The 13,943-nt window shown below is 49.0% G+C and overlaps 1 protein-coding gene across 2 annotated transcripts in view; it reads left to right on the top strand.

Moving 5' to 3' along the window:
- SDK2 (sidekick cell adhesion molecule 2) overlaps positions 1–13,943 on the top strand; it is a 406,671-nt gene that overhangs the window by 314,663 nt on the left and 78,065 nt on the right. For both annotated transcript variants that reach the window (XM_069953635.1, XM_069953634.1), the window contains exon 4: positions 10,527–10,674. In XM_069953635.1, coding sequence (XP_069809736.1) covers positions 10,527–10,674 — 148 coding nt within the window. The remainder of the gene's footprint in view (positions 1–10,526; positions 10,675–13,943) is intronic.

Below are 13,943 nucleotides of genomic sequence, written 5' to 3'. Positions count from 1 at the left end.
GATGTTTTTTTATCGCCTCTCTAAAAGAGATATGAATACGTATAATTCAGCCTCCGGAGCGGGCTCCTACAGGAATGAATCATGACAAGTAACGCTCGCAGGATACGCTTCAGCTTCCCGACCCCACAACCATCTAAAAAGTTACAAGGTATAAAAATTATTGAAAAAGCAAAACAAAATCACCATTTGGTGCCCAGATCCATAGTAGCGATGGTTTATCGATGTTTGCAACCAGGTCTTGAGTCAAGTGAAGAACAGAATTACGTGAAATTGCAAAAAAAAAAAAAAAAAATCATCATTTTAATGAAAATACCAGATCTTATTTTAGCCGTGGACGGATAATGATTCCATTTCCCATATCCATATGCAAAGTGTTTTGCCCAGAGCGGCGTTGCCCTGTAATAATTGTATCTGTGTCAGTCGACCTGCAGGGGTTAACCACTATGGTATAGAGAAGGAGCTGCCGGAACGGATTATGTATTCCCGCTATAATAGGCTCCTCTGGGCAGGAATTAATCACGTCAACAGTTCTCCTCAGCGGGGCGTCACACCTGACTGAGGCGGCTGGAGGGGAGCCTTCTTGTCGTGATGGTCCCCGCGGCCGATAAACACTTTACCACTTGAGGGATCAACCGCTGCCACCGGGTAAGGGGTTAATCCAGCCTGCGAGGAAGTTTACTATAACTCAATTCATAAAGTGATATCTCAAGGTTTTTTTTCCCTTCATGCAGAGCTTGCAATTTTCTGAAAACTCTTCTTTTTGTCATCGGAAAACTGGTTTCCGGCTTTCTTTTTTTGCTAGTGCTGTGGTGCCCATCGGAATGTTTTATGCTTTGTAGGTAGGTCGACCTTTTTAGTGGTCCTATAATATCTGCATGGTCACCATTACGATAGCTTCGCCTTTAATCTAAGCAAAATCGGTACAGATAGTGGACAAACAGGTTTCTGGATTGCACCTTCATACAACTTTAACTTTAAGTAAAACATGGCATCATGCAACTTTCGAGAGAGTGATCAGTGCTTACCATGTTACCTCTATATAGACATTTTAGACATGACAGTGGTGAAGTTGATGGATCCTTGAGCCAGTGGACATTCCACACATGTAGTAAGCCTACCAGGGACAGTCGCCCAAAGCTTTATGGGTGGTGAGAGTCTTGATTTACCTTTCAGGCCAGGGGCATAACTACTACTGTTTCAACAATAGCGGCTGCTAAGGGGCCTACCGCATCAGGGGGCCCCGTGGCCTCCTCCTGCAATACACTGGGCCCCCGCAGCTGTCATCATTTGCAGCACCGGGGGCCCAATCAGCAGGGTCAAGCCATTTCTAGTTACACCCCTGTTTCAGGCACAGTGGGGTTATCTATAGCTGTCAGCCTGGGTTGTGTACCTGTTTGCTAAACCAGTCAGTCTCCTGCACAGAGCACTAGCTAAGCCCCTCCCCTACTTCCTTTGTTCTGTCCTGGTTTCTCTGTTATGATGGAATGTCCCTAAGAGCAGGCGGCTGATTGCAGGGGAGGGAGACACCTAGTGGCCGAGACTTTTTTACTTCTGCGGTAGGGAGTAGTTTTTGTTAAATAAAGGGGATTAACAAATATTTTACCGATCACATAGAGGGAGGTTGTTTGACATCCAACTCTCAGCAATGTTAGGCCTGCTTCAATTTTATGTCCTTCTTTCCGCCCACTAGATATACTGAAGCCTTTTTCTGTGATGTCTATACTCAACCCCCCGACTTGGCAGACAACTCCGCAAAGTCCTCTCTCCTTTGGGGGATGTGACTGTGGTACCATCACTAAAGAACTGTAGAAATCAAGTCAGAGATGTTAGGGTTAATCTCCTTGGTAGATGCCGGAATCGGAGATGAGACGGATGCCGTGTTGTACTTTAATAGGCATAGAACACAAAGCTGTCTTTGAAAATAGGTCATTTCAAGGGAAGCCTTTTCCCTCCATTGAAATTCAGCTCCTTATTATTATTTTGTTATAAATGGAGCCTCCGTGACAACAAATCATGGCACCAGGAAGCCTGCGTAGTATTCGCCGCTGTACCTGTCCTCCCCACCTGCCGGCAGCCGGCATCAAACACCGCAGACAGGACACACGGCACGCTTCCATCCCGCATCCCACCAAGAGCCGAGGTACGTCGGTGCTTACGGCTTTAATTAGTCTCCTGCTACCCACCATGCATTGTGGCCCGGCCATGGAGCCCGATTATTAAGAGGAAGAAAAGGGAAAACTACATAGAATAATGTGTTTGTTCCATCTCCAAAGATCCAGATCGCTGCTGGTCACAATTTCAAGCAACGTGACAAGGTCAGCTGTATATCAGTAATAGAAGGCAGCGTATGGCCTGAAGACATGACATGAAGTTCCTGGGCCCCCAGTACAAGATCTTTAACAGGCCCCCCACCTACCATACATCAATTATAATACGGATAACCGCCTATGTAACACAGGGGTCTTTGCGACCCCTGAGGCAATGGGTACAATTGCTGCGAAGACAAGAAAGTCATAGAGAAGACCCCAAAGAGAAAATCAAAATGGTGCCCCCCCCCTTCTGACAGTGCCATAACATGGGTTGCCAGTGCCCGGGGCAAGGCAAGTATTATGATGAGAGTAGTAAGTGCCGATGTATACAGTGTACAAGTTCTGGCAGTAGATAGAAATCACTGCTCTTATACATCAATTTAAAGGCGCACTAGATTATCACTTAACATTCCCTGGGTGGGAGTGATACACTTACTCTAGGGCAGTGTGGTATTGGGGCAACAAGGGCCCACAGTGAAATAGTGTGATCCCACCTCAGAGTTACTGTACATTACAATATTTGCTGATTACTATTAGGTCCCGTTCACATATATCGATGTTCTTACTATCATTGATCAAATGGACTCTGTGGAATTAACCATGTGATCACCTGGATGTAATAGTAACTTACACTTACTATCTAAGGCCCTTGTGCAGTGTCCCAGAACGGGTGTCCACTGCTTTCTATAGCGTGTGGGTTGGTACTATGTGTTTCTATGCTCTGGGGCTGAAGTAATGTACATTGCGCTCCCACCACTAGATGTCGCTGTAGCTCATAACTTATGTAGCACAGCTGAAGGAGAAGTAATGTGAGGGTTAACATGTCTTGCCAAATGTATTTTCTATTGTCAGTGCCACTGTCTGATGTTTTATTGCACACCTATCATAGAGCTGGATACTCCCCAGTGTTCCTGTGACCTTTCATAGAGCAGTTTCCCAGTCCAACCAGGTTGCCCCTCAGGGATATAAGTACTGAGGTAACAGTAGTTTAGGAGTTGGAGGTTAGGAAAGTGTATTTAGAGTGTTGCCTGAGCTGAGAGAGAGATAGAGAGAGAGCGCCTGCTGAGGGGAACCCATCATTTATTCCTTCTACCAGTATTTATTCTAGCCATGGAGGGCTAGTGCACCTCACTGTGAGGCTGCAGTAGAGTCATACGGGACAACCCTATCCACACTGGGCAGCAATTTTCACAAGTCTTGAAGGTCATTCCAGGATCTTAAGTTAGTGGCTAGGTAAGCACCTATAGCCAAAAACTCCACTACTTCTGCTAAGATTCCTTAGGGGTCACCCCCTGATTGCTGTTTTTCCCACAAGGTGAGTTCCTGGTCTAGTGTCACTCGGCACCCACAAGACAGCAGTAGGCGGACGTTCATTCCTGCGGGCATAGGTACTCTATTCTTAAACCCCACAGCTACCTTAGAGTCTGGATAGGGCCCCTAACCTCTCACCGGTTGTCTACTGTCTCCACATCACAGATTAACAAGCAGATTTACAACTCAGCCTATTAAAGTCAATCTATTAAAGTCAATATACAGAGTATATTTAGAGACTATATCGAGACTGGCGAGAAGCTGTTATATCTCAAGTGTATTCCAGTCTAAAGTATTATTAAAGTTTTAAAGTACCCAGCTCAACTCAAGGGATCAAACGTATTATCTACTCTATCATCTGCACCTTTATTGAGAGAAAGAACTATAGAGAGTGTACTTTAAGGAGCGTGTCACTTTAAGGAGATTTAAGTAAACATTTTCCTGGTTAAGCACATTGCTGGACTCTGTGGTTTTTTTATACACCACACCTGCACCTGTTATAACTGTTCTAAAAGTGTGTGTTGGTACACTCAGGGGTGGGCACATACCACTCCTGGCCACCCTGACAAGTTTCTCAGCAGTACACCCTATCTCGCCCAGCCACGGCACCACTAGGTTACCACACTTGTGGTACTGTTAAGTCAATGTGTTAAAGGCTTAGCACCCTAATACTGCAGCCATATTCATTGTTTCCCTTTTTCTAATAGCCATTATTTTCTGTCAACAAAAACATATGGGGCCTTGTTTTTTGCGGGACCAGTTGTACATTTAAATGGCAGATTGTGTCTATAAGCATCCTCTTATACTTATCCTTCTACTACCTCCTGGTGTTACGGGGGTATAAAGGCCCTGGTAACAGTGGTGGCCCAGGATAGCAATCCCAGGATCTCAAAAACCTACTATGGTCCTTGTCCTGTATGAAGCATCTGGAAGATGTTTATATGATCATCGGGAGAACACGTAAGCTCCATACATGTCGGTATTCCTCTAATGGAATTTGAACCCATGTCCATGTGGCTGATTGGCTCTGATGGGATTTAAACCCATGCCGACACGGGTGTGAGGCTTTGATAAGATTTAAACCCATGTCCCCTTGGCTGTGAGGCTCTGATGGGATTTTTACTAATGTCCACACAGCTGTCAGGCTCTGATGAGATTCAAACCCATGTCCTGTGCCTGTGGCTCTAATGGGATTTGAACCCATGTCCTCATGGCTCTGAGACTTTGGTGGGATTTGAACCCATATCCACGCAGCTGTGAGGCTCTGATGGGTTTCGAACTGATGTCCCCACGGCTGAGAGGCTCTAATAGGATTTGAACCAATGTCCCCGCAGCTGAGAGGCTCTAATGGGAGTCGAACCCATATCCCCGCGGCTAAGAGGCTCTGGTGGGATTCAAACCCATGTCCCCGTGGCTGAGAGGCTCTAATGGGATTTGAACCCATGTCCTCGCAGCTCTGAGGCTCTGGTGGGATTTGAACCCATGTCCTCGCAGCTCTGAGGCTCTGGTGGGATTTGAAACCATGTCCTCGCAGCTGTGAGATTCTGATGAGATTCGAACCCATGTCCCCGTGGCTGTGAGGCTCTGATTGGATTCAAACCCATGTCCCTGCAGCTGTGAGGCTCTGGTGGGATTCTTCGATCTTATGTCCCCGCGGCTGAGAGGCTCTGATAGGATTTGAACCCATGTCCCTGCGGCTGCGAGGCTCTGATGGGATTCGAACCCATGTCCCCGCAGCTGAGAGGCTCTGATGGGACTCTAACCCATGTCCCCGCGGCTGTGAAGCTCTGGATTTGAACCCATGTCCCTGTAGCTGTGAGGCTCTAGTGCAGGGGTGGGGAACCTTTTCCATGTCGAGGGCCGGTCGGGCATTAATAAAATCATTCGAGGGCCGCATACCGTGCGCGGCAGTTAGTAGCGGGGGTTTGCAGCACCCAGGACAAGGCATAGTATTGTTCCCCTAGTGCCCCTGCTATTGTAGTTAACCCCCAGTGATGCCCCTTGTAGTCTAGTTAACCCCCAAGTCATGTCCCTGGTAGCCTAGTTAACCCCTATCAGGCATGTCCCTGGTAGCCTAGTTATTCCCCCCCCATCAGTCATGTCCCTGGTAGCCTAGTTGTCTCCCCCATCAGTCATGTCCCTGGTGGCCTAGTTATCCCCCCATCAGGCATGTCCCTGGTAGCCTAGTTATCCCCCCATCAGTCATGTCCCTGGTAGCCTAGTTATTCCCCCCCCCCATCAGGCATGTCCCTGGTAGCCTAGTTGTCCCCCCCCCCCCCCATCAGTTATGTCTCTGGTAGCCTAGTTATTCCCCCCCCCCCCCCCATCAGGCATGTCCCTGGTAGCCTAGTTATTCCCCCCCCCCCCATCAGTCATGTCTCTGGTAGCCTAGTTATTCCCCCCCCCCCATCAGGCATGTCCCTGGTAGCCTAGTTGTCCCCCCCATCAGTCATGTCCCTGGTAGCCTAGTTGTCCCCCCCCATCAGTCATGTCCCTGGTAGCCTAGTTGTCCCCCCCATCAGTCATGTCCCTGGTAGCCTAGTTGTCCCCCCCCATCAGTCATTGTCCCTGGTAGCCTAGTTGTCCCCCCCCATCAGTCATGTCCCTGGCAGCCTAGTTGTCCCCCCCATCAGTCATGTCCCTGGTAGCCTAGTTGTCCCCCCCCCATCAGTCATGTCCCTGGTAGCCTAGTTGTCCCCCCCCCCCCCCATCAGTCATGTCCCTGGTAGCCTAGTTGTCCCCCCCATCAGGCATGTCCCTGGTAGCCTAGTTGTCCCCCCCATCAGGCATGTCCCTGGTAGCCTAGTTGTCCCCCCCATCAGGCATGTCCCTGGTAGCCTAGTTGTCCCCCCCATCAGTCATGTCCCTGGTAGCCTAGTTGTCCCCCCCATCAGTCATGTCCCTGGTAGCCTAGTTGTCCCCCCCATCAGGCATGTCCCTGGTAGCCTAGTTGTCCCCCCCCCCCATCAGTCATGTCCCTGGTAGCCTAGTTATTCCCCCCCCCATCAGTCATGTCCCTGGTAGCCTAGTTATTCCCCCCCCATCAGGCATGTCCCTGGTAGCCTAGTTGTCCCCCCCATCAGTCATGTCCCTGGTAGCCTAGTTGTCCCCCCCCATCAGTCATGTCCCTGGTAGCCTAGTTGTCCCCCCCCATCAGTCATGTCCCTGGTAGCCTAGTTGTCCCCCCCCATCAGTCATGTCCCTGGTAGCCTAGTTGTCCCCCCCATCAGTCATGTCTCTGGTAGCCTAGTTGTCCCCCCATCAGTCATGTCCCTGGTAGCCTAGTTGTCCCCCCATCAGTCATGTCCCTGGTGGCCTAGTTAACCCCCCCCCATCAGTCATGTCCCTGGGATCCTAGTTAACCCCCAAATAAAAAAATAAACATCCCACTCACCTTACCTCCGCTCCCACGCTGCCCATGTCCTCTTCTGTCCCAGGTCCTCTGTGCCGGTCTTCTCCTGCAGGCGGCGCGCGATGAAATGACGTCATCGCGCGCGGCCCGCAAGAGACTAAAGACACGCGCCGCTCTGCTGGGGAAGAAGCCGGCACAGACAGCATCCTCCTATGTCCGGCAGCTGTCACAGACACCGGAGGATGCGGTGTATGCCGGCTTCTTCCCCAGCAGAGCGGCGAGCATCACATGGGAGCTGCGGGCCGCGGGCCGCATCGGGAGGTCTCAGGGGCCGGATGCGGCCCGCGGGCCGGAGGTTCCCCACCCCTGCTCTAGTGGGATTCTTCGATCTCATGTCCCCGCGACTGTGAGGCTCTGATAAGATTCAAACCCATGTCCCTGCAGCTGTGAGGCTCTGATTGGATTTGAACCCATGTCCCCGCGGCTGTGAGGCTCTGGTGGGATTCTTCGATCTCATGTCCCCGCGGCTGTGAGGCTCTGATAGGATTTGAACCCATGTCCCTGCGAGGCTCTGATTGGATTCAAACCTATGTCACCGCAGCTGAGAGGCTCTGATGGGACTCTTAACCCATGTCCCCATGGCTGTGAGGCTCTGATTGGATTTGAACCCATGTCCCCGCAGCTGAGAGGCTCTGATGGGACTCTAACCCATGTCCCCATGGCTGTGAGGCTCTGATTGGATTTGAACCCATGTCCCCGCAGCTGAGAGGCTCTGATGGGACTCTAACCCATGTCCCCATGGCTGTGAGGCTCTGATTGGATTTGAACCCATGTCCCTGCAGATGTGAGGCTCTGGTGGGATTCTTCGATCTCATGTCCCCGCGGCTGTGAGGCTCTGGTGGGATTCTTCGATCTCATGTCCCCGCGACTGTGAGACTCTGCGGACTCCTCGGTTCCAGCTTCTCTCTGTAAATCATTGATGTATATCTTGCACCTGATGTTAATCTGTTAGAGCCTCTTCTGAGTTATCTCCACCGCGTTGTGGCGAAGCGCGGCGCCCGGAATCTTCAATTACCGTAAATCTTTTTTTAATTGAGGCAAAAAAAATACGACTGATTGTTTTGAGTCATAAAAAATTAACCCCTCAGATGCTGCTGGAAAGGATTAAAGGAGCAGCATAATAGAACGGGACACACCAAGAGACGGTGTTTAATCAGAGCCGGGGTCGTTATGCGGAGGTAGGGGGCGGGGCCATGTGCTGCTCTGATGAGGAATTAATACGGCAGCTGTGCTAACGAGCAGCGCTAATGATGATGTTGTTAAAGGGAAATACTTTACATGTTTTTAATTACGATGAAACAGAGATGGTAACAGGCGCTCTGTCATAGGCGGCAGGGCTCCTGCTTTACTTTTGTTTGTCAGTATGTTCTTCCTTCTGGTTTCGGCAAAACTATAACTCCCAGCATTTTCACGACTGCTGGAGGGCCCCGGGCTGGGGACTAAGCATGGATGGCACATGGAATGCACAACAGCGAATGGCTAGTCTAGCAAGGGTGCCCGCTGGCAGAATGACCCCCCCTTTAGATATCGTTATGGTGGTGACTCCAGACTTTGACCCTAGATGCTGTTATGGTGATGGCTCCAGACTTTGACCCTAGATGCTGTTATGGTGATGGTTCCAGACTTCGACTCTAGATATTGTTATGGTGATGGTTCCAGACTTCGACTCTAGAGATCGTTATGGTGATGGTTCCAGACTTCGACTCTAGAGATCGTTATGGTGGTGACTCCAGACTTCGACTCTAGAGATCGTTATGGTGGTGACTCCAGACTTTGACCCTAGATGCTGTTATGGTGGTGACTCCAGACTTCGACTCTAGAGATCGTTATGGTGGTGACTCCAGACTTCGACTCTAGAGATCGTTATGGTGGTGACTCCAGACTTCGACTCTAGAGATCGTTATGGTGGTGACTCCAGACTTCGACTCTAGAGATCGTTATGGTGGTGACTCCAGACTTTGACTCTGGTGACATGGAATACATTTAGGTTGTTTGGGGGAGGGGCATATGGGGTCATGGGTAAGTGAGATGTAAGTATGAATAATAAATAGACATAACTGTGTTTTATTTTATGAGAAAACCACTTTTTTCACATGATTAATAATAGATGCCATTTTATGAGTTTCTTTATTTTGGGGGGGGGGGGGGGGGGGGTCAGAGTCGTAGGTGATATAAATTATTGTAACCCTACTTGACACGTTCAGTGAAGGGATGAGGCTGAGACATGGGATCACACGTCGTCTTAGGGAGAAGCCTCTGATCATAGCGCTCATCTGGTGAGATAATCCGAGGCGTTCGCATATTTTACCACTTCTTTATTGTTTCTGCGACATTCACGTTATATCTAATAAAACAAGAAGTGAAGCTATCTGCTGCCGTGTGTGGCTGGCGGAGCCCAGGGAATCATCATACATATTCATCACTCTCCCTTCCCTATATTTAGTTACCACCGCCATATAATTAATGCAGCGCGGGGAGGACGGAGGCCGATCGCTCATTTACACTGGTCTGTAATGAGGAACTAATGACTCTGTCACCATGAATTATCGTGATCCCCCTCACGTCTACGGTACATAGAGATCACCTGGATGTGCAGCCTGGCGTGCTCTCCAGCTGTGGCAAAACTACAACTCCTAGCAGGCCCAGACCGCCATTTGAGGAGACCACTATTGTTCTGGTTCCGAGCCTGGGAAACAACAGACACTCGGCCACACCTCCTTGACACTTGTACGGCCCATAAAACTGTGATTTTGTGATCATAGATATCAGTGGTTCACGGACACTATTCGATTAAAGGAGTCTTCCAGAATTATAGAAACATCGATGCAGAAACAGCGCCTCTTTTCCTCAGTTTGGGTGCAGTATTGCAGCTCAGTTTCACTGAAGTGAATGGATCCAAGTTGGTACACCGCACACAGCCTGAGGACACATCCTGGACAACATGGTGATGTCACGTCCTGAACAACATGGTGATGTCACGTCCTGGATAACATGGTGATGTCACAACCCTACTCCCAGAGCTGTGCGGGCTGTGGCTGCTGGAGAGGATGATGGCAGAGGAATGCTCAGTGTCCCTCCAGTGCCCAGTGTCCCTCAGTGTCCCTCTGCCATCATCCTCTCCAGCAGCCACAGCCCGCACAACTCTGGAAGTCAGGTCGTGACATCACCATGTTATCCAGGAAGTGACATCGCCATGTTATCCAGGAAGTGACATCGCCATGTTATCCAGGAAGTGAAGCCTTGATGCAGTAGTAAGTGTAGGGAAAAAAGCAATTTATAAGCATTTCCAGTAATAAGTGTATATTGGGGATTTGTAGAACTTTTAGGGGGCAATACAATACTTTAGTAAAAATTTTCGCAGGACTTCTCCTTTAAGTGTATATGAGTGGATTTTCAGCGCTAGACAACCTATTGAATGTGTGGAGCTGCTCTTCTGCAGCCCAGCGATTATTCTGGATAGTTTCTAATCCTTTTGATGATCTCTTCTATTTCAGACATGGGGAACTTCGAGGACGGGGACACGTCGGTGTCGGTATCTCATGGGGACGCAGCGGTGATCCTGGCTCCGAGCATTGCCAGCTTCCCCCAGCCGCAGGTGACGTGGTTCAGAGATGGAAGGAAGATCCCTCCCAGCAACCGCATGTAAGTGTATGAGGAACGGTGCGAATCGCAGGCCTTCTCACACTAATCAACACCTGCCCTCATTTCCATACCATTGTAACACCACAGTAATAGCTTCCCCCCCATCCAAGCCCCCAATCCAGTGCTCTTCTGTATATACTATAGTGGCCGCGTATGTAATGTATGCCTGTGTTTAGTATAATCTCTATCATTAGAATCGACCTTCAGGGCTAAGTGAGAAAAACTACGACGACAGCGCGGTAATACAGCGAGAACGGAATGTACAGAGGCCATATCCCGTATTCACCGCCCCCCTGCCTGCTTATATACAGAAGAGAAGGGAGGGAGGGGACAGCTACTCAAGCCACTTTTCCCATTTACTTAAAGAGGTTGTCCAGGCTTAAGAAAAACATGGTCACTTTCTTCCAGAAACAGCGCCACCCCTATCCTCAATTTGGGTGTGAGTTTTGTACCTCAGCTCCATTGAAGAAAATAGGGCTGAATTGTGATACCACACACAACCTGAGGACGGGCTGGCACTGTTTTTGTCAGTAGGTAGCTGTGATTTTTGAATCCTAAAAAAACCTTTAAAAGTGATAGGTCCCCCCACCCCCAGGCCTATGCATGTACTGGCACAATAATGTAGTTCATACACCGCCTCCATGACACTGTCCACCTATAATTAAAGGGGTTCTCCAGCACTACAGAAACATGACCACTTTCTTCCAGAGACAGCAACACTCTTGTCTCCAGGTCAGATTTGGTTTGCAATTAAGCTCCATTCACTTCAATGGAAAGGAGCTATAAACCTGCACCTGAACTGGAGGAACACTGTCTCTGGAAGAAAGTGTTTTGCTGGAGAACCCCTTTAAAGTATGTTTTATTGGGGAAAAGAAAGAACAGGACACCATTATAACAGGTATTTTTGGATACAGTTTATGTTGGGCTACATTATGGTGAAGAGAGGGATAGCACCTTAAAGGGGTTGTTCACCAAAAAAATATATATTCTTTCAGATCAGCTGGTCCCAGCAAGTGGCAAAGATATGTAATTAACTTTAATAAAAAAAAACAGACTTACAGTACTTATCAGCTGCTGTATGTCCTGCTGGAAGTGCTGTATTCTCTCCAGTCTGACACAGTGCTCTCTGCTGCCACCTCTGTCTATGTCAGGAACTGTCCAAAGCAGCAGCAAATCCCCATAGAAAACCTCTCCTGCTCTGGACAGTTCCTGACATGGACAGAGGTGGCATCAGAGAGAACTGTGTCAGACTGGAGAGAATACACCACTTCCTGCAGGACATACAGCAGCAGATAAGTACTGGAAGACTTGAGATTTTTAAATAGAAGTAAATTACATATCTCTGCCACTTGCTGGGACCAGCTGATCTATCCTCAGGATAGGCCATCAATGTCTGATCGGTGAGGATCTGACATCCAGCACCCCATCGATCAGCAGTTTGCCCCAGTGGCCACAATACACAGTGAAGAGAGCTGGAAGCAGATGGCCCCATGCATTATGTAGTCACCATGCTGGGTTACTGCAGCTCAATGTTATTGATTGGGAGCCGATCTGCAGTAACCCAGCATGATCACTACTCAATGTTCACAGCCATCTGCTTCCTCTTCCATTCACTTTGTAGCACGGGTGCTGCAGTTCTGGTAAACAGCTGATCTTTGGGGGTGCCAGGTGTTAGGCAGTCTATGTCTGTTCGGTAGGGGTCTATCTTGAAGACAATGAAAGCAAGCTCAGCTGTAATACCAGAGACAACCCATGGGCGAGTGTGGCGCTGTTTCTAGAAAACAAAAAAGATGCTCCTTTGCCTACTGTCCAATGTAGGGGGCAGACGGCCGGATGTACAGTGCAGGAAATCAGCAGATATAATATTGAGTATATTTCCCCATAGCTGGGGAGTATGGGGTGAGGAGAATTTCACTATTTAACCTGGTGTTAAAGGAGTCATCCCCCCCCCACCAGGTTTGGGGGACACTGGTTTGGGGGACACTGGTTTGGTTACCGCCAGGACCTGATGATGTATTGCAGTAACTGGTGCAGGTGTAGGACACTGATTTTTAGGGCATTTGCCTCTTTAATTGGAATGAGCGTCAGTAATGAAGGGTATTTACAGAATCCCATTATCAGCCGCTCTCGGTGTCTTTGGCTCGGAAGCACCTGTCTCCAGCTGAATCATCCAGGAATTTAGAAGTACTAATGAAGCAGCCGCGTATTCCGCCTTATCTACCTAATTGCAGAGAACTATTATCCAGATGATCTGGCAGCTGATCCCGTGTGAGTGGGGCTGAGCGGGGAGATATCTGTGGGGACAAGTGCCAGGAGAGGGTGGTGGGTCACTGAGCGAGGAGACCAGAATGTCATCCATCCACCGCTCCACCGACGGCCCCTATCTTGCAGGGAAATTCAGATTCGGAAGCTTGGGCTGAGATTAGTGCTGCTTATCGGGATGCCAGCTGTGCCAGTCCAGGACAGAGACAAAAGCCGATAGTCTGCTCCTTTTATTGCGTGATACCCCATCGCAGGGTGCAGGACGTAATCCTGAGACCTTTGTAAGAGATGTTTGGATACACAATGAAGGGTGGTATACGTGAGAATGACAAGGCTCGGAGTGTACAAACTATGTACAGAAGATGCCCAAGAAACAAAACCCTAACCCCCATGGCTGAGAGGAGAGCAGCTTATACTGGATCGTCATCTAATGTGCATGGGGTGGACGAGGATTGGGCTATTGGATTCCATCATGTCCGATACTTGGGTTCTCTGGGTAGAGATAAGCAGTCATGCACATATTTGACGTATCTGGCAGACCTGCCAATTTTGTTGGGAATGGCCAACCATCTAATATGTATGGGAGTCTCCCGACAGGTGACGTTGGGGGAGAGGAGAATGGATCAGGCATGTGAAATCTCAACTGCTCAATCGTTTTTTGGGAGATAGGACAGCACCAGGAAAGACTTTGGCTTACCCCCTTCTCTCCAGTGAAAACCCAAGGACACTCAGCTTTGCATCAATATGTATTTGAGGTCGGGAAGAATAGCTGCCTGGAAGGGTGGCTTTGTCCAATGAATGCCCAATATCTTAAAGGGGAACTATCAGCAGGGTAGGCGAGTCTTTCCTGCTGATATGCCCCTATTGTCCAGGAGACGAGGAGGAGGAAGGCACGTCTCTTATAGTATGTCTCTTACCTTCATCCTCAGCTCCGTTCTGGTGCAGTTAGTCGTGAGACTATTGAGGGCACTGGCTGGCCCACCCTATTCTAATTATAATCAGTGGAG

The sequence above is a fragment of the Dendropsophus ebraccatus genome, chromosome 14 (assembly GCF_027789765.1).
Source record: "Dendropsophus ebraccatus isolate aDenEbr1 chromosome 14, aDenEbr1.pat, whole genome shotgun sequence".
Lineage (NCBI taxonomy): Eukaryota > Metazoa > Chordata > Amphibia > Anura > Hylidae > Dendropsophus > Dendropsophus ebraccatus.
The sequence above is the reverse complement of the archived record's forward strand: the minus strand, read 5'-3'. Positions and strand labels throughout refer to the sequence as shown.